This window comes from Pleurodeles waltl, chromosome 1_2 (assembly GCF_031143425.1).
Source record: "Pleurodeles waltl isolate 20211129_DDA chromosome 1_2, aPleWal1.hap1.20221129, whole genome shotgun sequence".
In the NCBI taxonomy this organism is placed as follows: Eukaryota; Metazoa; Chordata; class Amphibia; order Caudata; family Salamandridae; genus Pleurodeles; species Pleurodeles waltl.
In genome coordinates this window covers 338,945,850-338,972,611 of record NC_090437.1, presented here as the reverse complement: position 1 = coordinate 338,972,611, position 26,762 = coordinate 338,945,850, and the positions used below count along the sequence as shown (strand labels likewise).

General features: G+C 44.1%; 1 protein-coding gene across 1 annotated transcript in view; it reads left to right on the top strand.

Annotated features, from left to right (window-relative positions):
* The window catches only part of ADAMTSL1 (ADAMTS like 1), a 731,427-nt gene that overhangs the window by 119,911 nt on the left and 584,754 nt on the right, over nucleotides 1–26,762 (top strand). The window contains exon 2 of the mRNA XM_069239462.1: nucleotides 3,157–3,284. Within this exon, the coding sequence (XP_069095563.1) occupies nucleotides 3,157–3,284 (128 nt within the window). The remainder of the gene's footprint in view (nucleotides 1–3,156; nucleotides 3,285–26,762) is intronic.

The following is a 26,762-nucleotide window of genomic DNA, read 5'->3' as shown; positions in this document are numbered from 1 at the left end:
GATAATTGAAAATTTCCAATGCTTAGGTGTGAATAAAGCAAAGTGTGTTTTTATTCTTGGGGTAAGCATGAGTTTCCAAAACCAGCACATATACCTACTTGTTCGAGGTGTATGTGGCTTCCTTATTATGTCACGCAAGTAGCCAGCGCCCTTTTCCTGGTGTGTGTCACAGGCCGATGGAGTAGGGGTGAAGCATGCGATTCTCTCAAAGCCAGCAAGGATGTAAAGACTTCTTTAATTGACACACCCACCGCAGAAGTATTACATTTCGGAAAGCTTTTACTGTGCGTTGTTTAAAGACTTTCGTTTATTTACTTTTCTTCTGAGTTAGAGAAAAAGTGACGGCATCTGTGGGAATAGATTTTTAAGCAAGCTATTTAACAGTGTAATGTTAATATTTCAAACTACAGCAGACATGTTGTGACAATTCAAAGTGCTTCCGTTACAACAGAGAATACTTTCATGGTTTTCTTTTTTTTTTTTTAAAGCGCTACATGGCTCTCGGAGCTCCTTGGGTCAGATCCAATGGATCAGTAATACTTAGCAGAATATAGAGATCATTGACAGCTAGATCCAATGACCACCTATGCAGATAACTGATGGTTTAAGGTTAGAGAAGGTTTGCTCAGTCTAAGTGTGTAAAGTGGTCGGGAGCATCCTATAACTTTGCATATACATGATATGATATTGCATATAAGGGTGGTGCCAGCTTAGGTCACTCAATTCCACTTCCCCCATTTTCATAAGAATCATTTTGCATATTCACTATCGCATATTTTAAGGTGACTGGAAGCCCTCAGTTAGCCACGTTGAGCTAAAGAGAAGAGAAGTAGCCAACGTGTCCAAAGATTTATCAAGAAATGGTGTCCAAGATATTACTTTCTAGTTCACCAGCCCTCCAGAGTCCAAGAAGGGCTGTTTTAGTAGAGAGTGGCCTCTTTAACACCGAAGTAAAACCCACTTTAAAAAACTCAAAATAATGTCAGAATTGACTGGGTCAGGACCTTAAAGTCTCCCTCATAAGCTTACAGAGCATGAGTCTTTAGGAAAGAGGGTAGATATAATGCATCCTACCTACTAATTTGACTCACTTTTTCAATTTTTCTGAAATGTTAAAAACGAGGCAGATCGTCCAGGGTTTCTGGAAGAATTGTGGTTGGAGGGAGGGTTGTATTTACCTCCAGTGGCCCCTACCATTGCGAAATAAAATAGGGCCTTGTTTGTCTCCCTCCTCCCTGGTCAGGGGGTAACAGGTCAGAGTCCCAGACTTTCTTTTTACTATACCTTTTACAGCTCTCATCTCTCTCCTCACTGTCTATCTCTCTCTCGCCCCTCACAGAGTGGTGACTCTACCCGGGCACAGAGCCACTGATTATAAGTGGGGTGGTACATTCCCAACCCTCCACAAACCCCTATTTATGCAGGGAATGGAATTTCGAGTGCAGTGGTAATTACCACGCCCCCATATTTTTCCACAGTAAATTTCAGCACGTCAAGCCTCCTGAAATTTACCTGGAAAGTACCTGGTATTGCTATTTACTGGTCACAATAAACACCCCACCCTTACCCGGCCCACTCCTAATCAGGGCCTAAGTGGTACGGTAATGGATCAAGCGCTCGCCCACCATGCACAGCGATGCCCTTGCACCAGTGTGTCAGAGACACTATGATATATTTGAGGAGTTATACGAAAAAAGATCTGAGCCAGGACAGACTTTGCCTGGGAAGGCTTAAGAGTGCAAAATAGTGTTTACTTATAGCTTGTATTTTTCTTACCTGTGAACCTCAATTATATGACGATTATTATACATGCGTCATGTTATTGATTTTTTTTTTTTTTTTTATTATTATTGGAAGGAAACACATAACACATATATTCTTATGTCATTATACACTGAAGGCTTAAAAAAAAAAAAAAAAGGGAAAAAAAATAATATTACCAAGTTATATCATACGTACTACAAAACACAAAACCTAGCCACCCCTCAAGCTCTATCTAGAAGTGGTACCCATTGATTTATTCAAAAGGGAGTGGCCCGATCATTGTGGGCCTGTATCCAAGCCTAAAAACAGACCCCATATTATCTTCCCTTTCCTCCTGGCTTGTCTCCCCTTCCGTTCATACATTTCCGTTATTGATTTTGATAGGTTTCCTGATGATGGGAAGTCCCGAGTTAACCATGTGGGGCCATCGCCACGTTGGGTTCAAGATGTGAATTTACCACCATTTGAGTTTCATTAATCTCAGCTCTTGCATAAATCAAACTGATCAGCGAGCCCTGTCCAGGATGAAACAGATACTGTTAAATACCATTGGCAGGTGTCTTTCTTTGGCTAAATGAGTGACTGGTGTTATTATAAGCTGTTGCTAGGAAGGATTTAGGCGAAAAAGTGGGCTTTCCTCTGTGAACATTTGCTTATTCGAGGCTACTGCTGTTCCTTGACTTTCACTGAAAATCCCTTGTTAAAGGCACATCGTGGCCTCTTTTATGTGTAGACAACCATGGTAAATATACCTCATCTAACTTCTCTCTTGGAAAAATGGAAGCAGTGATGCATTTGGGACGACTTTGCTTGTAAGTCGTACATAAAGAGAGGCGCCCGAAATCCAGGGTCAGAGACGAGATAGAAAGCCCAGGTCATTCTTTGTATTCTATCTAAGTAGGCAGGAAATTGACTACTCTTTGCCCCTCTACACAGACGATTGCTTGGCATTGTCTGCAGGTTTTAATAGCTCAGTTGCCACTGTGGAGCAATGGTCATCTCCGGAAGTGCTCTGCCCCCTCTAGAAGTGCTCAAATATTTCTAAGGACACAATTAACAGGCTTACGATCCTGTATCACAGACCTGGTTGGATTATTTGCAGCCCTGTTTCACATTACCTCTGTGTAGTTAAATGTTTTACATTCCACCAAATACATGCATTCAAAACAATTTCTGGCATCCTGCTTGTGGGATCTAAAGCTGCATTTTTCCTTTTGCGTTGACTTGTTTCACCCTCTTGTTTGTATTTTCAAGGTAAATCAGTTCAGAACTCATGCAAAGTTTACTCGCTCTAAGTGGAGGGTGCACATGTTGTTTCAACTTGGTCGTTCTTGGTTAAAGCAGATCCTACCTCATGCGCCATGATTAATTTTAACTTCATTTGCTCCACAGAGTTCACGAACAGCTCGATCGGAGGAGGACCGGGACATGCTATGGGATGCTTGGGGCCCTTGGAGTGAGTGCTCTCGGACTTGTGGGGGCGGAGCTTCTTATTCTTTGAGACGCTGTCTTAGCAGCAAGTAAGTAGTTGACCTTTGACTTGTCATTTTTTTTTTCAAGCTGATCCTGGGCCTGTAGTGGTCACTGTTTGTTAGTTCGAACACTTATGCTATACAAGAAGCGATTTTTCTTATCCTGGCACCCCTGGAGTTGTTTAGTTTCATTTGTTTTGGCTCCTATATCGCTTTCCTGAACTCTTTCTGCCGGTGTCATGTCAATTTGTCTGTCCAAAGGCATTAGCTGGGAAGGCGGCCGTGATGGATCTGAGTGAGGACACAACAGTTGCAAACGCGGTGGCCACATTTATTTATGACAACAACTTATCAAACTCACACCCCAATTAATTTGTGCAGTGATTCACCTGGTACAGTACGTTTCTAGGTATAAAATCAATGTCAAAACACAATGCTGGTAACAAAATAGGCATTCAAAACAAAGCCAAGCTCCCAGTCAACCACACACCCAACAAACGTCACAATAGAAGAACCTAGAGACAAAGGCCAGATGGCCAATATTACCCTCAAGCCAGCCTATATATTCAAACCACTAGCAAATTCGCCGTTCTTATAGCCCAGGGAAAGGGAAAATAATTGATAAAAGGGGTACATTTGTCAGTCCGCAATGATCCATCTGATCAATTAGTTTTGCAGCTTTTGACGTGGCTCATCAACAATACATTCAATAGAAAAATAGTGCAGAGATAGTTATCCTGATACACTTATTTCTAAATGACTTAAAACAAAACTGGTGATATGAGGGATGGAAGAGTGGAAGAAAATCTAATGTGGCAGAAATATCTGCACCAAGAAGAGGCCAGCTTTCATTAACCTTAACTGTTTCCCTAGGGGTGTTGCAGACCACAGCACAGCTTCCCCCAAAGTTTGACAAAATTCCAACAAAAGGGACAACATATTAGCAGGTATCTAACTTCCAATGATTGAGGTGAAGATTTCACTATACTCATGACCTCTCCCACCTTATATGTGTTGTGCAAACTCTTTGACTGCACTGTAAATGTGAACCACACCTTCTCACTCCTGTTGTGTATCTGCTGCACCCATCCAAGATTTTGGCACTTTTGCGTGGCACAAACCTATTTGGAAGGTGTTCAGGTTTGTCTTCATTTTTCCAGTCCCACTACAGACAGTTCAAGCTGTCTGTCATAGGCAGCATTCCATTTCTGTGTTTGACCTGTCCACAGGAGCGTTTTGGTTCCGCCATTGATAGATTAATTATTTGTCCCGCTCCAAATGCAGCTTTGTATCTAAGAAAGAGCCACACTTAAACAACACCAGTTTTCTGCAAGAAGGTTCGACAAAGTGGTCACTACAAATACTGCATTAGAAATTTAGATGATACAACATCGATCTTCACAAACATCGAAGACAACTGTAAACAAGCACTAGCAATGCCAGTCAGTCTCACTTGTATGTAAAGGTAAGCGAGAGCGATTGTCATTGCCAATGCTTACCTCAGTTTAGACTTTATTATAGCAGGTTTAACAGTCTGAAAAACACATGGGTGGATCAACACAAATGTATAAAGTAATGCCTGTCAAGCTTTCATCAAGAGACATTTTTGTACTCAGCCGGATCACTTGACCACCTTGAGCAACAAGTCAACAAAACTCTTGCCTTCACACTCTGTCCAAATTCCAACTCATTAACCAGCCATTCTTCAGCTGCAATGATTCACCCTTCTTCAAAACAGTTGTTACCCCTACACTGAAAGAACCCCTAAGTCTACATTTATCCTTCCACGTAGCACCTCTTCTGCCCCCTCCTATTCTCCTCAAGGACCCCCGGAGAGAATCAGTAGCAGCTGGTTCATTAGCAATCATCCTGCTTACAATCTATGAATCCCTATCTGGTCTTTATTTTGCTGTGAAAAATGAATTCCTCTGAGCAAGCCTTCATGTACACCTTCAATTAAACTACAGCTGTCTACCACAACAATTCCCCCTCCTTCCTTTTGTCCCCATTGTCTGGCTTGGTTATCTCGTTCTCTGCCCTACCTCTCCAACGGATGCTATCTGAAATCATGGTGCTGCAAGTTATCTGCCACCTGCACCTCACTGGATGCGTTCCACATACTTCAGTTCTTGGTCCTTTCTTCCTCTCACTATACCAAAAATTGCTTTGCAAGATTATAGCCAAATCTGGCTTCTGCCAGAGGCAGCTGCTGCCGGGAAGGCTTAGTGGGGAAGTGCGCATTGGGGAGATAATAAATGTAAAAAAAAAGACTTACCTGCTGCTGCCGGCCGGCTGGCTATGTTCCTCTGCTTCCACTGACTTGCTTCTTCTCAATTTGTTCCCCTCCCCATCCAATCCAGACGCTTCTCTCATGCTGCTACCCAGCATGAGAGAAATGCTGGGATTAGCCTGAGTGGGCAGAAATGCTGCTCAGTTAGGAAGTGGGAGCCTGCGCTCGGTCTCCACCCGGCTGTGAAACACATCTCAGGTGGAGAGTTGTAATTGCACATGTCAGTTTGGCCAGCCTAAGATGGCCGGCCAAACCGACATGTGCACTTATAGTGCACCCAGCACTCCCTGCCCCCCCCGACACAGAGAATGCTGGCCATGCTCCTCCTTAGACTGGTGGACTTGCAGTGGCTGGGTAAGCAGAAAAATGAAATTATAATAAAATACTTTTATTATCATTTTATTTTTCTTCTTTTTAATGCCTTTCAGCAGCGGGGCGACGCTCCTTCAACATAGAGGATGAGCCGCCCCTGGCTTCTGCTGTTATTTATTTGCCAATGACACTGAAATCTTCTTGTTTCTCACTTTCACCCCTTCCTTCTTGGCTGTTTCACTGACTGTCTCACTGCCATCCATCACTGAATTACTTTTTGCTGGCTGATTCTTAATCCAGCTGAAAACAAGGTAGTTAACTCCCCTCCTGTCTGCCAACATCGTTACGCCTGACTGATTCACCTTAACCTGGGATTCCACTGTCACAGTTAGACGCATTTCACCTCGTTGATCACCAAGGCCAACAGTCTCAACCTGCATGAAATCTAGAAGATACACCTCTTGCCATATTCACGTCGCCAGGGTTCCGATAAATGCACTAGTCATCACCGACTGAAACTACTAGTGTGATTTGATTAGAGGCCTTCATCATTACTCTTTCAGATCCCTTGAGAAAGTACTCAGCATTTGAGCTGTACCTTCACATCCTCACGACACGCCTCTCCATATGTCAAAGGACCAAGCATAACGAAACTTGTGGGGGCCTCCCTACAAAGTACATGGAGCGGTCCTCCCCTGGACCACCACCTACCACTTTGGGGGACTGTGGGGGCTAATTTTACCCCACTACAAAGGACCAGATCTTTTTTCACATTCGTAACCTTTGTATCTAAATCTATGAGTGACTTGACTCTGTCTTCACTGCCTCAAACATATGGGCTCTCTCTACCCCCCCAGCCCCCATTGCTGCCTCCTCTACTTCCAAGGCCTCCGCTCCTCTTTAGCTCCGTACTCCCATGTGCCCCTGCCTGATTGACCTTTCCCACTCCCCGCACCACTGGACTGCTACACCCTTCCACTTAAAGAGCACCACATCCACTTCCAGAAATGCCTCCGAAGCGTGTCACAAGAAGCACTGCCTGCAGACAGGAGACGCTGCCCGCTTCTTATCTATGCTTCTCAGCACTCCTCCACACACACACAAACCCACCCCACCCCACACCGTAAGGCGCTAACGCTACCCGCACTTAACTCATAAAATGTCTACGCCGCCTGTACTATTGTGATTTCTCGTCACCTTTCCACCACACCTGCTAATTATTGTGCTCACGTTTCGCATTTATTTTGCTGCATTATGATTTTGGAACGTACGTTATATTTCTGTGCAATGCTGCGTTAAGTTATATTTGTATATTGCAACCTGTACACAATTTCTGTTACAAATATGCAGGTTTGAATATCAATCCGCAGTACTCGCTAAAAGCATGGCTTTCCACCGGAGCTGAAATGGTGTTTACAGAGCGAGCATGGCCCTCTGAACCCCGCGCAGACATGCGTGGCGGGTCACGCTCCGTCGAGAATGGGGCTTCAGCAGGCCGGCGTGCAGCTGTGGAGTGCCAGGATGGCCAGATTTATAAAGTCCGTGCGGAAGGGGCGGGAATTGTATTCGTTTATCGAACTGTGATCTAGTTTACCACACAAATAACACTGGGCATTGCACAAGATTGGACTTGCGTTTAACACGTGCGGGCGGCCATTGCAGGTCTGTGTGCTGGCATTCTTCTGGAAATGATGCAACATTTGTTGCTTTTTCAAGCTGAATTTATATTCTGCGTCATGAGGCAGGTTTTCTCATGCTCTCTACTTCAACTTGGTCTGGAGAGTTATTTTAGTCACTCATGGTATGCAGGTTCAAAATGTAGTTATATACACATGTGGATTGCCTGGACTGGTGACAGAGAGATCCAGAGGCTGCCTAGAGCAGTGGTTCCCAACCTTTTGATTTCTGTGGACCCCTACTTTAACATTGATGGAACCCAGGGACCCCCACTGAATCATCTTGGGAATCCGGGGACCCCTGCCTGAGTCATTACTGGAAGCTGGGGACCTAATTTGTCAATATTTGTTCATATTTTTTAATTTTCTAGGCTCTCGCGGACCCCCTGAGAAGGCTTCGCGGACCCCAGGGGTCCCCGGACCACAGGTTGGGAACCACTGGCCTAGAGTAAGTTAGTCACTCTGCTACCAACACTGGTTTAATTTTGGGTGGAGATATTGTACAGAGGCTCATCCTCAATATCCTAAAAAGCTGATGAAGTTGAATCTCAGCCACCTTTCTTAGCTAAACTGAGTGATCCCATGCAAATTGTTTTATCACATTTGTCACATTTCACATTTGTAACCCACTAACTTTATCTGCTGGTGTTTTGAGGTTGACTAAATGCTTGTATCAAGTGTCAAATAAAAATGAAGGCCTTACTGAATCGTATTCATTTAGTACCATTATATTTCAAATCCTAAAATGACAATTTTGTCCAATTCACAAAAATGTATATTTGTTTAACCCACGACTTACCAACTAAATGCAAATCAAGAATTACCAACTAAATGCAAATCAAGAATTAGGCCCTTGTTTTTTCTATCTGTGAATTTGAACAGCTGGCTTGCTAAATTCTAAATGTGAATGCAGAGATCTAAAATTGCCTTCACTCTTAAATGGAAAAAGAAATACAGAAAGTACCAAGAGGCAAAAGAAAACAGCCGGATTGGACTCTTCTCACATGTCTTGTATTTGTATCAGATGTTTTTCTACCAGCCAACGAAGTGCATATTTTTACATTTGATACATTTATAAATGTCGTGGGTGTATTTTCCATCTGCATACACTAACGCCCATATACGCAGTTGACCCTTTAAAATTGCTAAAATGACCTTGACTGGCATGGTAAGCTGAAGTCAAACTTCGGCTGCTTGCTCAAAGTTGTTCTCATCTTCTAATGGGTGGGCTGGTTTCCTGGCATCAACATCTGAACGTGCCAACTAAATGTGACTGAATCGCAAACTTAAATGTGTATCAGACTAACACAGAGAGACATTGTCTATTAGAAGACAGATAAATTAAAATTACTACAGAGGTGCAATAAAAGGATAATAGAATACAGGAAACCTACTAAAACACAATAAAAAATCCCTCGCCAATAGATCAGTAAAACAGCAGGATATATCAATGATAGAATAGATTCTGTCATTCTGCCACAGTGGGTAATTGTAAGGACCTCAAAGCTCTGTTTTTGAGAGAAGGTTCAGGGACCTCAGAAATCAGCACTTGAGATATTTATTGTGCAATAGACATGGGTGAGCAGGCCAAGGCTGAACTCAAGAGGTGTCAGACATGGTTTTGGAGGCCATGGGGTAAGCCGCTGCAACTGGCCCTCATCACTGAGTTTGGGGTTGTTTGCCCCTGATGCCCCACTGTGGCTTTGGAAACTGGGCCAAGAACAACCCCTGAAGCACTTTACTGCCAGTGATAGAAACAGCAAGCAGTCATTGGCTTCTCAGGGGTGTTGAGTGATTCAACCTCAAGACTTTGCAGTCACCCAGCCGTGCAATAGCAGATTCTTGAACACAGTGCTTTACTGTGATAAAGCAAAAGATTTTAATGCACACATAAAACTCAATACTCCACTGAACAAGTAATAGGTACAATATGCTTCACTGCTGCTGGGGTCAGTACGTCTAGGGTGCAGGGTTCCACCCCTCTCTACACCGCTTCTCCAGAGGGCCTTTATTTGGAAACTGGGTGAGTGCCCACCCTCCATTCTAGATTTGACTTTATTCTGGACAGTTGTCAATGCACAGGTGCAGATTACCCCTCTTATTAGTTTGTGCACTTGGTTCACTTTAGCAGTCTCACAGGTTTTTTCTCACCACAGTGGCTATCTCTTGGTTTGTTTGGGACAACCATCGAAGAACAGCAGCTTTCACTGGCATCACTTCCTATTGCACGAGTGATGAGCTGGCTGCGAGGACTACCACTGTTGGGTTGCAGAAGCAGCCAGTAGTAGTGAAGGCTGCTGCCTGGAGTCCATCCAGGGATACAGAGGTCTGGCGTTGATGAAGACACCCTCGGTTGTCTTCATCAACCAGTCCTCTTACTGCACTGGTCCTCACAATGATAGTGTTTATCTAGAACTGACAGATTTTTCCCAGGGTATGAGGACCGAACTCATGGGCTACATGCACTTACACACATACCATAAACTCAGCGTGTTAGCTCTAGGACCTGGGTTAGTACATAGAAACTGAACTTTACACAAGTGGTCCACCAAGCCTCCAGTCCGGTAATGTAGATAAAAAGGTCTGGTCACAACTACTGATTCACAAAACACGGTACGCTGCCACGAACAGTATTCATTTTAAATCCACAACAGGGATGACAATCCAGTTAGTAAATGAGCACGTGCATTGTGCCACTCTCTGGGTCCAGGACCTTACTCGGTCAGGGCAAAGGCTTGGGCCTTCGTGTGTACACTGGATTAGTTTGAGGCAAGGAGCAAAATGAAAACCCAGTGGACCAGATACTCACAGTTGAGCACTTAGGCAAGCTGAACACGACTGTACACCATACAGGAGACATTCCTGTCTCAACAAACTCCCCTTCCAGAACAAACTACCCAGACCCTTGCGCCACTATTTCAGAAGTCCATTTGTTGGATTAGCAAAACTGACAGGAGAGTCAGTCTTGAGCCCTGTGCATTACTTATGCTTGATACTCCACTGTAAAACCTAGAACTTGCAGTGAGATAGACCATTTCAGCAAATTTTAATTTTCACCTTTCATTGTCATCAACCACTTGAATGGTTTGTGATCTGCCAGTGCCACAAAGTTAGCACCAAACTAATATAGCAGAAACCTTCTCAAACTCCACACTATTGCAAAGCATTCTTTCTCAATGACCACTAAGTTCAAATGCCATAGTAGTGACCTATGGATTATACAGGCCACCTGATGCTCCTCTGTCTTTATAATCAAGTTCAGGCAGTACCTCTTCAGCTCCCTTGTCTAAAGAATTATTCTGTACCCTGGAAGGTTGAATGTGTCAGGGGCCTTCACTACAGGTCCACTGCACAATGTTCTCTTCAGATTCTCAAAAGGTTTCTTACACTGCCTAGCCCAAATCACCTTTTTGGATTGCTTCTTGGATATAAAAGTTGTCAAGGTACCACTATGGTCAGACAGTTAGCTGCATGGTTAGTGTAGTAACTTGTGAGTCTTAAAAGGTCTCAAAATTATGTCTCGGTAGTGGGCACCTCCCACTCAAATACAGACTGAATCTTGGCATCCAAAGGACAAATCATCCTGTTACCTACATGAAGCCCAGAGTAGACTACAGGGGGATGCCCTATATGGTACTTGGTTTGGTTGATGGTCAGTTTCACCCCATGTTTCCTCACCAATCCATGTTAGGTGATTCAGAGGTCCTCCCAGGAATTGCTGAACTCTACAATGTCATTCAGGAAGACCAATGGTTCCCAACTTTTTGACTTGTGTGTGCGCCCACTTTATCATTACTGGAACCCAGGGACCCCCACTGAATCATTATTGGAATCCGGCGATCCCCACTGAGACATTATTAAAAGCTGGGGACCTAATCTGTTAATATTATTTAATTTTCTAAGCATTCGCGGACCCCTGAGGAGGCTTTGCCGACTCCCAAGTGGTCCCTGGACCACAGGTTGGGAACCACTGAGGTAGACCATTCTGAACTTCTCTAACCCCAAAGAACATGGTTCGCCGGTGCGAGAATGTGGAAGGAGCATTTTTCCAATCCAAATGGAATTACCTTAATCTAGAATAACCCCCAGGGCATGGGCACTGCAGACTTTTTGTTGGCAAGAGGTGCTGCAACAATCTGCCCAATAGCCACTGCTCATACCAGAAGTGCTTAAGTACTAAGCAGCACCCAGTCAGTCAACAAGCTCGTTAGCACTAGGGATCAGATGTGCATCTGCCTTAGTGACTTCACTGAGTGCTCTTAAATCCACAAACAACCACAAGTCTGTGGAACCTTGCTCGAGCACCAATACAGCTGGGCTGGTCAAAGGACTAAGTGATCTTTCAATCACCTCCAAGTCCAACATCTTGGCCACCTCTGCATAAATCCATTCCTGGACTCGGTCAGAAAAGTAGTAAGTCTTGTTTTTGAAAGCCAGACTATATCATGTATCAAACTCATAAATATAAACTGGAGTTAACCCTGGAGTTAGTGTGCACAGGGGGCAAACTTGTCCTAGTACCATTCTACAATTTCTCTTCTGCTCAGGTGTCAACTCAGAGTCACGTTTTACTCCTTAAATAGGCTCATCATTCATTTTCCGATGCAATAAGCATGTCAGAGGCTGACTGTCTTCCTCAACTTCCTCTGCTATTGTTATAGTGTTCACTGTTCACACAATCTTTATTGAGGTAAGGCTTCAGTCAGTTCCTATGGAACACACGTTTAGGTTCCTGTTGGGGACTTGAATCCATGAAGTAGTTTGCATCAGACACCTTCTGCAGTACCTTATATGGACCACAACTGTTATTTTCCAAAGCTCTGAGACAAATTTTATTGAGCACCTGCACCACCTGGCTCCTTTGATATTCAGTCAGAGTCTCTTTCTGTCCATATCATTCCCATATCAGCTCCTGGCTAGCATGGAGGTTTTCCTTCATCTCAACCATGTATTTTGGTGTCAACTTCCTGAGACCAATCACATAGCCCACTACATCCTTATGGGGTGACTTGGAAGTTCCTTACCACTCTTTTCTTATCGGGTGAGTGGACTGCACACTGGGTTCCCAAACAGAAGGTCAAAGGGATTGAAAGTATACTCCATTCCTTGGAACCTACCAGTAAGCAAATATAGGACTTAGGAGGAGAAGATCCAACTTCCTCTGGAGTTTCTCTGGTAGAGGTCTCATCATGCTGTTTATGGTCTTATTAAACCATTCCAATAAATCATTAGTTTATGGGTCATTTACCACAGAGCACTGGAAAAGACCCCTCGGAGAGCCCTTCCTAACACTTTTGCTGCTCTGCTTATCATGTGTACTACCTCTGGATAGTTAGTGGCATGATCCACGGAAACCAAGATCTACTTGTTACTTGACACTGGGGGTGGTGTTGAATGGGCCAAAAATATAAATTCCCATCCTTTCAAATGAAAGATGGAACTCCTACAATTGGAAGAGACACTAACAGCGCATTGGTCTTAGATCCAGACATACCAATCAGTTTGCAAGTGGAACAGGTTTTGCAGAACTTATCTGTGCCTGTATGCATCCCTAACTAGTATAGCAGATGCTCCAACCTATCCTGGGTCTTCTTAATGCCCAGATGTCCTGCTAAGTGCATTTTGTGGACTAATGACAATAGGACGTTAATGTACACTAGTGGAACAACTAGCCTTTTGCTAGATGTTGGCTGGGAAAGTCACATGCTCTTGAGCCAGCAGAAAATCCTCCCAGCCAAGATAGTGCCTTCCTATGGCTCCTTTGCTGCCCTGATCCTGGGCTTTCTTCCGAAGTTCCACAAATTTAAGGCAACTAAACATGTGCCTTGCGGAATTCCTCCAGCAGCAAACAACCCCTGCAGCTCTTTCAGTGTGCCGGACTCCAATACCTTGTCCACTTCAGGTATCTTAATTGTTGTCTCTGTCTAGATCAGGGGCTGTCATGATTATGTCTCTAACTTATCAGAATCTGCCAAGATCTGCTTACTACTTTACTTTTCATGAATGATCCCAGTCTCCTCCTAGGACTGATTTGCAGCCTGTGCCTTGGTCAACACAGCTGAAGTGGTCCAAGCCATGTAAGCTTCTGGTCCTTTCAAGCTGCAGACCAACACAGTAATGGAAACAACAATAAGTAGCAATGTTCCATCCAGGCTTGTGTGTACTGAACGCTTTTAGTAATGTCTCATGCAAATATATAAGTTATATTTACTGTGTAAACTAGATTAAATGAGATGGAAAGTGCACAGAGCTCAATACTACACAATACCAAATGAAACAAAATCTGGAGCAATAAACCATAAATACCACTATGAGAACGGCAAACTCTGACGAGGTTGCCAGATTGAAGCAAAGAAGTCAACACAGTACAGTATTAAAACCAGGGCATCTGACTGAACACACAATACTGTGTCCAGTTCTATGTTACAATGGCATGTTTAATATATTGCCCCGCCAAAGTGTTGACTCTGGGAGATCGACAACCACAATATTGCAAAAGCATATGTAGGAAAGTATAGAATTACTGTTGTTAACTTAGCTTATACATACCTTGAGGATTTACATATCTTCAGCATACTTAGAAATATAGATTGCCAAGGTGAGCAAGGGCAGACATCACAGAGATGTTATACAATGAGGGTAGATTGACTTCTATGGAAAGTCCATTTGAGCAAGGACATGTCATAAAAGAGTATGTCACATACACCTCTTACAAAACCAAGTCGAATGAATTATTAAATATCCTGAACAGCACATATTAAGAGTGAGGAAATGCTTATTTTATGTGCACTTAACAGACGTAATGGCCCACTACCGCTGGTTGCATCATGAGTGCAAAGGTTTTATTTAAAAAAATAGAAATAAATATTACAAGTATTTTTCCGATAATGCTATTTGGACTAGGATCGTTTATTTTCTTTCTATGCTAGAACATTATGTCTTGAGTTTATTTATTTTTCTTTCCTCTGTTTCACCGTTAGGACATTGCTTTGATTCTGCCAATTACAGGATGAACTTTTCCGGGTTTTTAGGAGAAACATCTATGTTACCATGTAACCCACGCATGGTCAGACCTTTCCCTGAGCTTTTGCCTGGCCTCTCTGATGCTAGCAGAGCTCTTGCTCACAAACAACTTGTGTGGCTTGCATGGCTCTAGGGCAGTAAATGCCTGAAAAGGGGCTCTGTGGCAAGTAGCAGATCATGGCTAGAGCTGCCAACTGGCCCCCTGTCACGACGATCACCTTCATCCAGTCCTGTCTTTTTATCCAACAGCTATTTGCATGATGGGGCTTGTAGTTTTGTTTTAGGTTGCGCCTACTAGATAGTGTACGCACTGGCTACTGCGAGGCATTTTAACAAAAACAAATCCTGTAACATGGCATTTGGTAGGCATGCGCGCTACACATGCGCATGCCTACACAATGACGCAGGCGGCCGCGTCAAAGGTGCTGTTTTTTTTAAACTGTAGCCATGCTGCACAACATTGGCGATGCTGTGCAAGTGTGGCTAAAACCCTTAGGCAAAGCCAGTAGGTTACAAAGACGAGACCTATTGGCTTTGCCAATGCTTGTTCTATTCTATGTAGTCTACAAATGGGAACAAGACAGTTGGATAAAGAGAAATGGCCGGCTAAATGGGGCCTTAGCGGCATACTCCTAGTTGCCAGCCACGTGTGGCATAGTATCATTTTAATTGATCATTATAGTTCGTGGGGAGTTCCCCTATTTTTTCTTCTCAATATCACTGATGTTGTGTGCTTCGTTTGCTCAGCAGGTAGAATCTAAAACTGCTGAGGACTTATTTGAAGGCACGTGAAAGATTTACCTATGAGGGGGCATGTCCGGTGCTTCCAGTGCACGCGCCAAAGTTAAGTGACCTGCTGAACATTATGTTCTGCAATAATGCATACATTCCGACAGAAGTAATGTTTTGTTTTTGTTGGGTGAATCAATGGTCTGTGAATGCAGGAATGTCACTCTGGGTAACACGTTGGCCCTTTTTGTTTCCAAGTCACTGATTTTCCTGAGATGATGACCTCACTGATCAGGTATATTGACCCTCACAGTGCGTCTTCTTCAGGTATGCGGAAGCACTTAAAGTAACACCACTTGAACAAAAGTCTGTTTAAAAAAAATCGCCAAGCCTTAACGTGTGGAACAGGCCGTACATTGCAAGAAGGGAGCAGGAACGCGCACGTGTGCATCCGCTGAGCACGGTGGCACGCGACAAATCCTTGCACACCCAGCAAGGTTTCCATTTTGAGTTCCCACTCAGAGAGCTGTTAGTGAACCTCTTTGAAATGTGTCTGCATTGATCTCAAGTGACCCCGTTGTCATGAATATGGCTTTCAACCAGTCCTGACTTTTGAGAACACGTCACCGAGACGTCTGGCACTTGTAGTTCCATTTTCCTCATTAGCAGTAAGAGATGACAGTCCCCAGAATGACTAGTGCTGAAATCAGGAATTGCTGAAAATTATCTTTTCGTCACGTGGCATGTTGACAGTCATGCTGCACCTACTGCGGACAGTGCTGTATTCAAGATGGCACTGTCCTCACATGGCCACATTAATCCGAGTTTATGAATTTCTAAAGCAAAAAGGGGCATTTTCCAGCAACAATTTGCATGTTTGTGGCTCTTGATTCCACCTTGCGAGTGCACCATGTTACTGAGCTCGGAATGATTGTTCTCAGGCCTGTGGGTGTGGGTGATGGGGATTGGAGTACACTTCTCCTTCGACAATGCATTAGTTTAAAATTATCAAGTTGTCCCTTTTCATGTCGAAATAGAAAGATCCAGATCTGTTTAGTAATTTTGATTTTGGGATTTGTAGTTTCTCATTTGTAGCAGTAAAATCAAAATACAGGTATCATACTGCTGAAACTAAAACACAGGAACATCTGGGAGGCGCTGTTAGGTTGTCCAGTGAGTTTTAGAACTGGATCAGCAGTATCCCGAAGGCAAAGAACCGTGCAGTGATCCTATATTCGAAGGTTTTAACAATGTGTTGGTTCTGGTTGGGTTCCCAGTGGGGTGTTGAATGGAGGTTTTGTGGTGGTGAAATTTTTAATGAAAACATAACTTTTTTACCGAGTTTTTTCTTCCAAAAGCTACAAGGGTAGAAGAGAAGTACTTGAGGGGTGATATTTTGCATTCTTGGAGCGATGATGCCTAGATTTCAAGGTCTAAGGTAATTATTTTGATGCGCTGGAGTGACATTCTGTGAAGGAACACACTTTGGTTAGAAATAAGATATGTGTGTTAGGCAGTGTTGTAATGGGTGTGAGGAGGGGGATTTCACAGTTTCCATTCTTAAATTTCAAGTTCCAAAGGGCCTTTTCCCTGCAGTTTATGGGGGTGGGAGTGCTGACTTTGTCCACCCTGATCTGTCTGTAACTTTCTGCAGTCAACCTAACCTTCCCGATCTCTAGAAAGTCTGAATTTTGCAATCACACAAGTAGACTTTAAAATGTTCCAGGTTCTTTCTGCACAGTGTGAAACATACCGCAGGCAGCCCCACCACAGCTAAATGTGTGTTCTTCCCCCTAAATGTCCGCTTATAACTCAAACTCCATGTAAACTCTGGCAAAACACATCACTTTTACCCTGAGGAGAGGAGCCAGTGTGCATTCTGCCGTCTATCCTTTTTTCTCCAAAATCAAGAGACATATCAATTAAATTAGGTTATTCCTCAGTATAAAAAATAAGAACTAGTTTAGACTCTCTTTTCCTTAGCAGATCCATTCCAGACAGGTCTATTGGCCTCAACCCCTTTGGCACCATTATCCAAAAGTTAACGGACAGTGAGTGCCTTCTGTTAGAATCTCTCCTTCACTGTCGAGACTCTGGTATAACAAAATCCTCACTCTTCATTACGTGAACTCACTCTCATTTTCACCTCTTGGAAGCCTACCTGATGAGTGAAAGCTGTCAATGATAATGACCTAAACTCTGTACCCAAGAGACTGTGGCAATGAAACTCCTGGTGACAATGTGAAATGCTAGGTGACCTCTTGCATGACTGCGGCCCTGCCTATGTCTCCTATGCTTAAGCATCCTACCCACAACAGTTTTTTCCTTCAAGTTCATGCATAAGCACAGTAACAAAACAGAATAAGAGCACGTCTGGTCCTCGTGCATGACATCAATTCTACTCATACAGACCAGGTTACAGATGCATTCTTCCATCCACTGCAGTACTACGAGGTAGCTCACTATCCATCCGCAAAAGAGCTTCTGTGCCTCATCAGGGGTAAGAAGCGCTATATAAGTGTGATTACAGTCTTGTGCTTGAGGTCCCACTAAAAGAAACTTCGGCATGGTTGGTCTGCTGCTTCCAGTGTCACCACCACATCAGCCCTAATGTCAGGAACATGGTTATCATTAGGGCAAAAGGGGCAGTGGTACCAGGGCCCAAGGGTTTCACCACAATTACCACTGCCTTTATCTCCAACAAGGAATGCGGGTATTGCCTGCATCAGAGCCTGTTTCACCCTTGTTGGACCATTTCCCCAGGGCGCACAGTGCATTTGTGACATTTTGTGAGAGCCTCGCCCTAAGTCATATTTCAATGGCTTCCTGCTTGCTTCCAGATCTGTCATACAAAAAATAGTTTACAACTCCATACCAAAGATCTACAAATCAGACGTGTCTTCACTACTTATGGCCTTACTGAACCTCGGGTCTCTGCCACGGTTCCAAGTTCAAATCAGAGTCAAATTGCTCCGTCCCTTCACCCTCTCTTTTAAAACTGGTATGTAGCGCTCCGAGGCGCTTTTACAGTGGCTGAACCACTGGACACTTAACCTAGCGTAAGATTTCCCGTGTGAGCATTGGTGTGCCCAGCTGCACTTGGACCTACCGATAAGGTCATTGTGCTTCGACTTTGCGCAGCACTGAGCAGACACGTTCTGCTTTCATTATAAATCACAAGAGATTAAGTGCAAACAACAAGCTTTAGATCTGACATTCGATAGAACAAACCTTCCCAGGCCCGATGATTCGGAATGAACCCAAACACGCCTGTGTTTGTGTCTAGCGAAAGGAAAGGCGCGCTTGTGTCTGTGTGAGAACGCGCGCTCCGCAGCTCCCTGATGAGATTTCATCTGAGAGAACTCGGTGCGTCTGCGCACTCCCCTGAGAGGAAGCTCACGGGCTGGGGAATCTTTCTCTGGGTATTTACTTGTGAAAAAGGTTGAAGACAGTGAAGTGAAATCCGACCGACCATACACCTTGTGGCCGAACGCTAATGCCTAATTTGAGCCGGTGTTTGTGGGTGAGGGCCACCACCACCCACTTTTCCGCGTCATACATTTACAGAGAGCAAGAGCGGGAATAACACACAAAACGGAAAGAAAGAGGTAAAGAGATGGTGAATCCCTCACAAAAGCAGAAACTAGGCACTTGAAATAGTGAGATAAAGGGGCGGGAATTGTCTGGTAGTCATTTCTGGAAAGTAGGGGAACCCAGGGTATCCCAGTTCTGGCAGCTATTTCTAGGTCGGATCTGGGATCTGCCTGACCCAGGGAAATATGCAGAATTTGTCCTGGTTTTATCTTTTGACACAAGGAAACGTATTACACAAAGTGCCCTGGGGCGCAACAGGTGTTTGCACCCGCTTTGCGCACCCTTGCACACTTTTTTATTCCAAAAGGGGCCCTTCTGTAATACAGGTAGCGCTGGCACACATATAGTGCCAGGGCTATCATCAAAGGGCTTTCCCTCATTTGCATGGGGCCACGGGAATCTCTTTGCCTCTGCCCCGCGCCGTGTTATAGAAATGTGCACAAAGAGCTAGGAGGCACACTGACGGTGCAACAGAAAAAGCGGGATGCCCCCTGATGGCAGCCCTTTAGATGGGGTCAAGGAGGTCCTGTGGACCCCCCCACCAGACATCCCCTTGCGTGGGTGCAGTCACTCACTGCACCCACCTTCAATGGGATTTCCCCCCCTCTTAAAAGTGTAGACGGGTTGCCCCTGCACAGTGAAACACAGAGCGGCTGCTAAAGAGCCACTCCCTATTTCACTTGAATGCTCTGCCCCAAGGACAGAGCGAGTTCATGGCTGCCCTGGGGCCAGCGCATTCATTCTAATGCGACTCACTTTCCTGGTTTGTGCAGGGTGCACCTTTTGAAAGTTGCACCCTGGCGCAAATAAGGAAAATGCGCCATATTCGTAATACGGCCTCAGAACACAATTTAGCAGGGCCCGTATATTGTCTGTTTTCTGTTCTGAGCAGCAACCTGCAAGTGGCAAGGGTTTTTCTCACTTTAACGTCCAACTGGGCTGAAAGCATAGGCCTTATTTTAAGGGCCATCAGCTCTGCTTTTGTTGAACTATCATCCTGGTTGGGAGCCATCTTCAGCCTAACACCCAGACACCAATGGCAATGGAAGGAAGATCGGAGAAACAAAAAGTTTGGATATGAAACATACTGGAGTGAATGGGGTTGCCTGTACTAACAAGACTTTGTTGCTTTACAAAAGATCACATCTGTGCAAGCACAGAATAACAACAGATTGAGAAAAAACAAGAACAATCTAAACCCATGATTTACAGTTTTCATGGAGCTCCTTGATGCCATAAAAGAGATCCCTGTGCCATATTGGAAGGATTGCAACTTATGGACTAGAAGTAGCAAATGACCTGTGTCAAAAGCAGTAGCCTACTTGCCCATCTACATAAAATACAAATTGCTTTGCAGCAAGCACGTTAACTGTCGATGTCGTTTTGTGGGACAAAACTGTGAATGGACAAAACACAGAACTCTCTCAGAATTGCATTAACCACAAGAGTTGTCTTATTGCTATCCCCTGAAGATTGTTGGGCACACAAGCATCGCTGCAACCATTTAAGTTATTTTAAAATGCAGCCTTTTTGTGGCCTATTTAGTATGCTAGAGCAGCTTTGCTTTCGCATTTGTCCTTGTCAATTTCTTTGCAGCGATTTAAAAAATAAATAAATGTGTAAATTGACGTTCAGCCTCTACTTTCCAAGCCCGCCCCTTGTGACTCCACCCCCTCTCCTCTGCCACACCTTGACCCCAGTTTATAGGTTCCCAGTCAATTTCTTTTCCAATGCCAGCACTGCTGCTAGTAGATTAAAGAGGCAGGACACATGTAAGACTATGCTTTTTAATTGCTCCACACTCACTCTTTTACAAATTAACCACTGGTGATGCCAGGGGTGCTGCATTCTAGCATTTAATAGTACTGTCACTTTGCTAGTCAGGGCACTGCCCTTGAAATGGTACTTCGCTGCAATGAAAAGTAGAGACGGGCTCTTCTCCACCTTACGAAAACTGATAACAGGAAATGATCCTAACCCTAGTCGCCTTGAGGGACTCAGCAGAAAATGTAAAATTACCCCTTTGGTCAGGAATTAGCGCCAGTGTCTTGATTAGTGTCTCGCTTCACTACTTGCATGCTTTGTTTGATAAAAATGCTGCATTGTGCTGCATTCACTGAGTGGGGTGCTATGCATCTGCTTCATCATCTACAGCGAGGGTGAGGTTCTTGATGGAACCCTTCTGCCTGCAACTCAACAGACAAACACTCAGAATGAGTGTGAAGGGGTGAGTGAGTTAAAGGAAGGATCAGTGGATGTGTGAGTGAAAGGGTGGGCAATTGAGTAAGTGACAGGGAGGGTCAATAGAAGGATGGATGAAAGGGTGGATGGATGCAAGGGGTCATGAACCCCTCTCATTATTAGGTACAGTGGGGTGAACTTCTTTGGTATGTCTCTTTTGCCTGTAACTCAGCAGAGAAACACTCCTAACTAACATGAAGACAGGTGAGTGATTTAAAAAAGGGATGGATGTGTGACTGAAAGAGCAGATGATTGGGTGACTGAAAGGCTGGATGGAGGGATGTATGAAAGGGTAGTTGTAAGGATGGATGAGTGAAAGAATGGATGGATGAGTTAAAGGGAGGATCAATGATTGAAAAGGTGGGTGGATGCATGAGTGAAAGGGTGGATCGATAAACGAAAGGGTGGGTGAATGATGAGAGAAATGATGGATGGATGAGTGAATGGATGGATGGGTGAGTGAAAGGGTAAATGGGTGGGTGGGTGAGTAGATGGATGACTGAAAGGGAGGATAGATGGATGAATGGAGTAAAATGGTGGATTGATGGATGGAGTGAAAGGGTAGATGGATAAGCCAATGGATGGATGGATGTGTGGATAGATGAGTGGACAGATTGATTTCGGATGAGTGATTGGATGGAAGTAAAGGTTGATGAGTAAAAAATAGATAAATGAGTGAAAGGGAGGGTGAATGGATGGATGGTTGGATGATGGTTAAGTGAAAGGGTGGATGGATGAATGATGAGAGAAGGGATGGATGGATGGATGAGTGAAAGGATGGCTGGGTGAGTGGTAGGGTAAGTGGATGGATGGGTAAAAGGTAGGGTGGATGAATGAAAAGATAGATGGCTGAGTGAAAGAGTTGATGGGTGGATGAGAGAAAGGGAGGATACATGGATGGGTGGATGGAAGGATGTATGTATGGATAGATGCTGGATGGATGGATGGATGGAAGGATAGATGGAGGGATGGAGTGAAATGGTGGATTCATGAGTGGAGTGAAAGGGTGGAGTGATGGGTGGAATGAAAGCATGGATGGCTGAGCAAAAGGATAGATGAATGGATAAGTGGATGGATGGGTAGATGAATGGATAAGTGAAAGGATAGATATAAAGATTGATGAGTGAAAGAATGGCTAGATGAGTGAAATAGAGGATGATGGGAGCATCAAAGGATGAATGGATAGATGCTTGCATTTCATTACCTGGACAAGATATAAACAGAGATAGGAATGTCCTTTTCTTTCCGAAGTTCAATATGGATGCAACGAACGTAGGCCTTTTGAGAGACTACTGTTATAATGCCTTTTTATATATCACACAATACCAGGGTAAATATTTTAGTAGTTAATAGGTATTAATCACTACCAAACTCACTGTTTTAGTTTAGTTAAAATCTATGAAAACGTATGCCCATCACATCATGCTGCTGTCTGAACCAGAGATGTAATCGACTACGTTGATTTTTTTTCAACCTGGATTGGAATTTTTACCTGCAGGTTAAACAAGGATCTCTGCTATAAGTACATTAACACAATGGGCTCCCTAACAAGCATACACATCTCTGTGACCTGGACGTTACAAACAGTGCTCCCTCAATAGTCACGTTACCATCTTAGCTATTTAAAGCCAGCTTAAATCCATGATCATTAGGCAGATTACACACAAATGTCTTTAGTAAGTGCATTAACCACCTGAGGGATCTTACAAATAAAATGCTCTGGAGACACATTGGATCTCTGTGATAGTTTTCTTTCACATCCACAACTGTGGTAATAACAACGTATGTTCTTTATCAGTAGTTACCCCAATACGAGTCTTAAAATCTGTCTGTTTGAGACCTGTAAAGTAGATCACAGTAGCTTTGTTATTGCAGCTCTCATGTTATCAGTTTCTTTGGGGTTAACGTTTGTGAAAATAATGTGTACATTCTCACAGACCACAGGCCACCGTCCCTAACGCTGCCCTTTATGATGCAACCATGTTTGGCTCCGCCTCCTTCTGCTGCCATTCTCAAAATGTGTTGGTCCCCCGAGTACGTTTCCCCTTTCCTGCACTAATATGACTGAGTAAGAAAGAAAGACAAAAGAAAGATGGCGGCTTGATAGTGCTCACCTGCTGTCAGCATTTAGCTTGGACCTTAAGTGGAGAAAGTGCCTGCAGCCTAAGTATTGCCAATCACGACAGAGAATTATATGGCACTCTGTAAGTGGCTGAGTCAGTTTTGGTTAATACTCAGATTTTGTCTTTCATACTTACCATGTTATGTTGTTCACCTTGTCTGAGCTCTAAACCACATTTACTTATCTCTAGGTTTGTAGAGTGCTAGTGTGTTACCCTATGCCACTTCATAGTGCAGTGAAGTGGTAGGTACAGTTGAGTGTAGGAATACGAGAGGTTGTGATCGCTGAAGGGAGCACTGGTCCTCAAGGTTGGCTCCCATTGGACTTTCAGTAGGAGATAGGTGAGTCTTCTTGGGGCTATATCAAGATTCCGGGTCTTACTGGTTAGTGGGTGGGACTCAAACCCTAGGATAGGTGGGGGAGGGGCCATTCAGGCACTTCTGTGCTAAAAGCTTTGTGAAAATAGCAGTTTCCAGGCATTTCCTAAACTGAGATAGTTTAACTAACCTTTCGGTGCTGGTCTACTTCATTCCACAGGAAGGGGATCAGAATGTTGAGGGACTGCTCTATGTATTGCATTTGTTTGTGCTTTTCTTTGGCAGAGATGAGAAGTATTAATGGATCTCTTATTCCTTGTGGGTCAGTAGTCTGTGGACAGATTTTGTAGTACAGACGGCCTCAGAAAACCTCGTACATGATACATAGTACCTCAAACTGTATCCTTTGCTATTCTCCAAGCCAGTGGAGGGACTTCTGAGCATGAGGGACGTGTTTGTACACATTAAAGTTTTTTTTTAGTTGTGCATGAATTACACTGTTCGTATTCACACAGGCCCATGCAAACTATTGCCTATAGTGGTTGACAAATGCACTTACCAGCTAAATCTGTGGGCCCTGCTTAGCGCTTCTGAGATAGGGCACATTTAGACCAGGGAAGACGGCAGCATAAGCTGCCGTTTTCAGGCCTCTTGTGTTCCGGCCTGCACTGTGTGCAGTCAGTGCACACGGGGCAGGCCAATGCACAAGAGGACTGAAATGGCCGTTTCAGGCCTCTTGTACACCAGTGTGCACAACATAGAAAAAAAAACGAGGACTTACCTGGGTTCTCCCAGGGGGTCCTCGTTGTCAGCGGCCTGGCTCTCTGCCTCCTCCTGTTACCGTCGGAAACTCGGATGGTGGTCTGGAAGCAGCTCCGCCGATGTCTGCGCACTGCAGCCTAGTTATGGACTACACAGCGCAAGCGCAGACTGTCCGCGCTTGTGCTGTGTGGCCCATAACTAGGCTGCAGTGCACATGCAGTAAGCTCCACTCCGATGGCGCGGCTAGCGGAGTTTTTGGTCAGACTACGTGCATCAAGCAGAGCGCGGAGTGCCCAAAACTCCGTTACCTCTGCCAGCCGAGCAGAGCTCGCCGCCCACCCCTAAAAATAACCATCATATATATAACTTTCAGAGTTCACTCATTGTTACATTGAGCAGGTAAATACACAAAACGACATGCTTTTAAGCAGAAGAAGTTATCGCCTATATCAGCTCTGGTGCTGCTCCAGAGGCCCTCCTTCTCACAAGATGCTCTAGAGTGAGACTGATCTTGGCTGTGTTAGCGCCACTTTCTGTGTCCGGGCTATTTTACACTTCAGACTTTTTCTCGGGGTGGATCTGCCCTTGTTTTAAGCTTGGGCGTTTCACCTTTTATCTGAAGCTAAAACATGAATTGGCTAACAGAAGAGAAGAAATAACATAATTTCAAGTTTGCTGCAATACTCAAAAAATGAGCAGCTTTGCCCTGGCATTCTGTGGCGAAGGGAAGGTAAAACCCTGTGTGGACCCTTCTCTTGGGGCCTACTGCTGGCGTAATTGGTAAGATCTCGTGTCTAAGAACCCATACACCCAGACATTAAAACTGGCTTCTGTACAGTCTCTTCTATAAGAAAGCTGCATTCAAGCTTTACATTTTTAAATAGCTGAATCCCTCTCTTTTAAACGTTATTGGGTGTCTAGGTCTCGTGCTCTATGGACCTCTTCCAATGCCAGTTGCTCCACTAACTCCCCATTCCACAACTGCAATGCAGCATAAAAACCCCGTGCCGATTCAAAGTCGTCCTTCCATTTTCCTCAGGCTCAGGTTTTCCTCTCCAGCTCAGAATGTGCTTTTAGGGACTTCCGCAATTCTGAAGCACCGTGCCAAAAATGGATTCAATTCATTCTCTCCATTCACTTCGACTAGATGACTCGGAGACCGCACTTCCTGTCATCCTCGGTTGTCACTTCCTTTTCCAGGGATGACGGCAGTTCCTAAAATGGAAGCCAGCCTGAGTGTACAAAAATAAAATAACTGGGAAGGGTTTTCGACTGGAAAACGTGGCAGAGGTTAAAACACTCATTGTAAGAGCGACCTATTTCCCTTTTCGCCTTAAAAAAAAAGCTGTATGTCCTTTTTAAACTGTTCTGCCTAATGCCCAAAACCTGTTGGTCAAGAGGTCATACTTCCTTCGGCAAAATATAAATATGGTATTTATTCCACGATATAAACAGTTATACCGTTGAAAACCACACAATATCTGTAAGAGACAATTCAGCTATGAGCCTACAGGGCAGACCACTTTACTGAAAGTTCTCTCAAACTACAAAAGGCCTCTCTCCTTAAATAAAAGGTGAAAGTCAAAGGTTCTGTAACAAAGTGTAAGCTTCACTTGTAGGCCATGCATCAAAGAACAACAGGCCTAAGACTGAAGCCGAAAATTGAAGTCTGGGGACAAGAAAGGCGTAAAAAATACTGCAAATTGCTCCCTGAAAACACGTGAGCCTCATTGTAGGCCAGATATTTGCCCAGTGCTCAGTTTCTACAAAAATAAATTCCAGGGCCCAATCTACCACTTATGATGTTACTACAGTTTGCCCCCCACCGGCTCTGCCAGTGCTACTAAATGGCACTACTAAACCTGGACCAGCTGTGGTATTATTATTATTTAGTGCGTACTGATTTGCTAAACTGGTGTGCTCTCCTGAAAATAGGCGGACAGTGGTGGACTGCCATCATAAAAGTCCTTGTGCTAGGAATTAAGTGCCGGTGCCACGCCCGGAAAAACTGCTTCACAAATTAAACACTGCTTTTGACTAATTAGCAGCAATCCTGAAAGGACGTTGTCTTTAGAACCCGAGGTTATGGGTTCGAAACCCTTCCTGGGCACTTGATGGAAACTCATGTGATGAGAGTAACATGGCCTAATACATTTCTGTGTAAATACATTAAATGTATTTGTAATTATGTGAAACTTAATTGTGTAATTCATAGATGTACATCCTTACTAGAGCTAGGTCTATGCTATATAATTAGCAGTAAACACGTATTGATCAAAAGCCAATCATAGTTCCTCTAATGCAATGATACCTGCTCCTGTGCTGGGTTTTCATTCCAAGAGAAGTAACTGTGCAGATGGCACCTGGGCGTGGCCCATGTGCTATTGCAAGTCATCAAATAAAAGAAAATATTTTGCCAGGTAAGAGCTCCCAGCACTGAATCAGATCAGTCACTGGTTG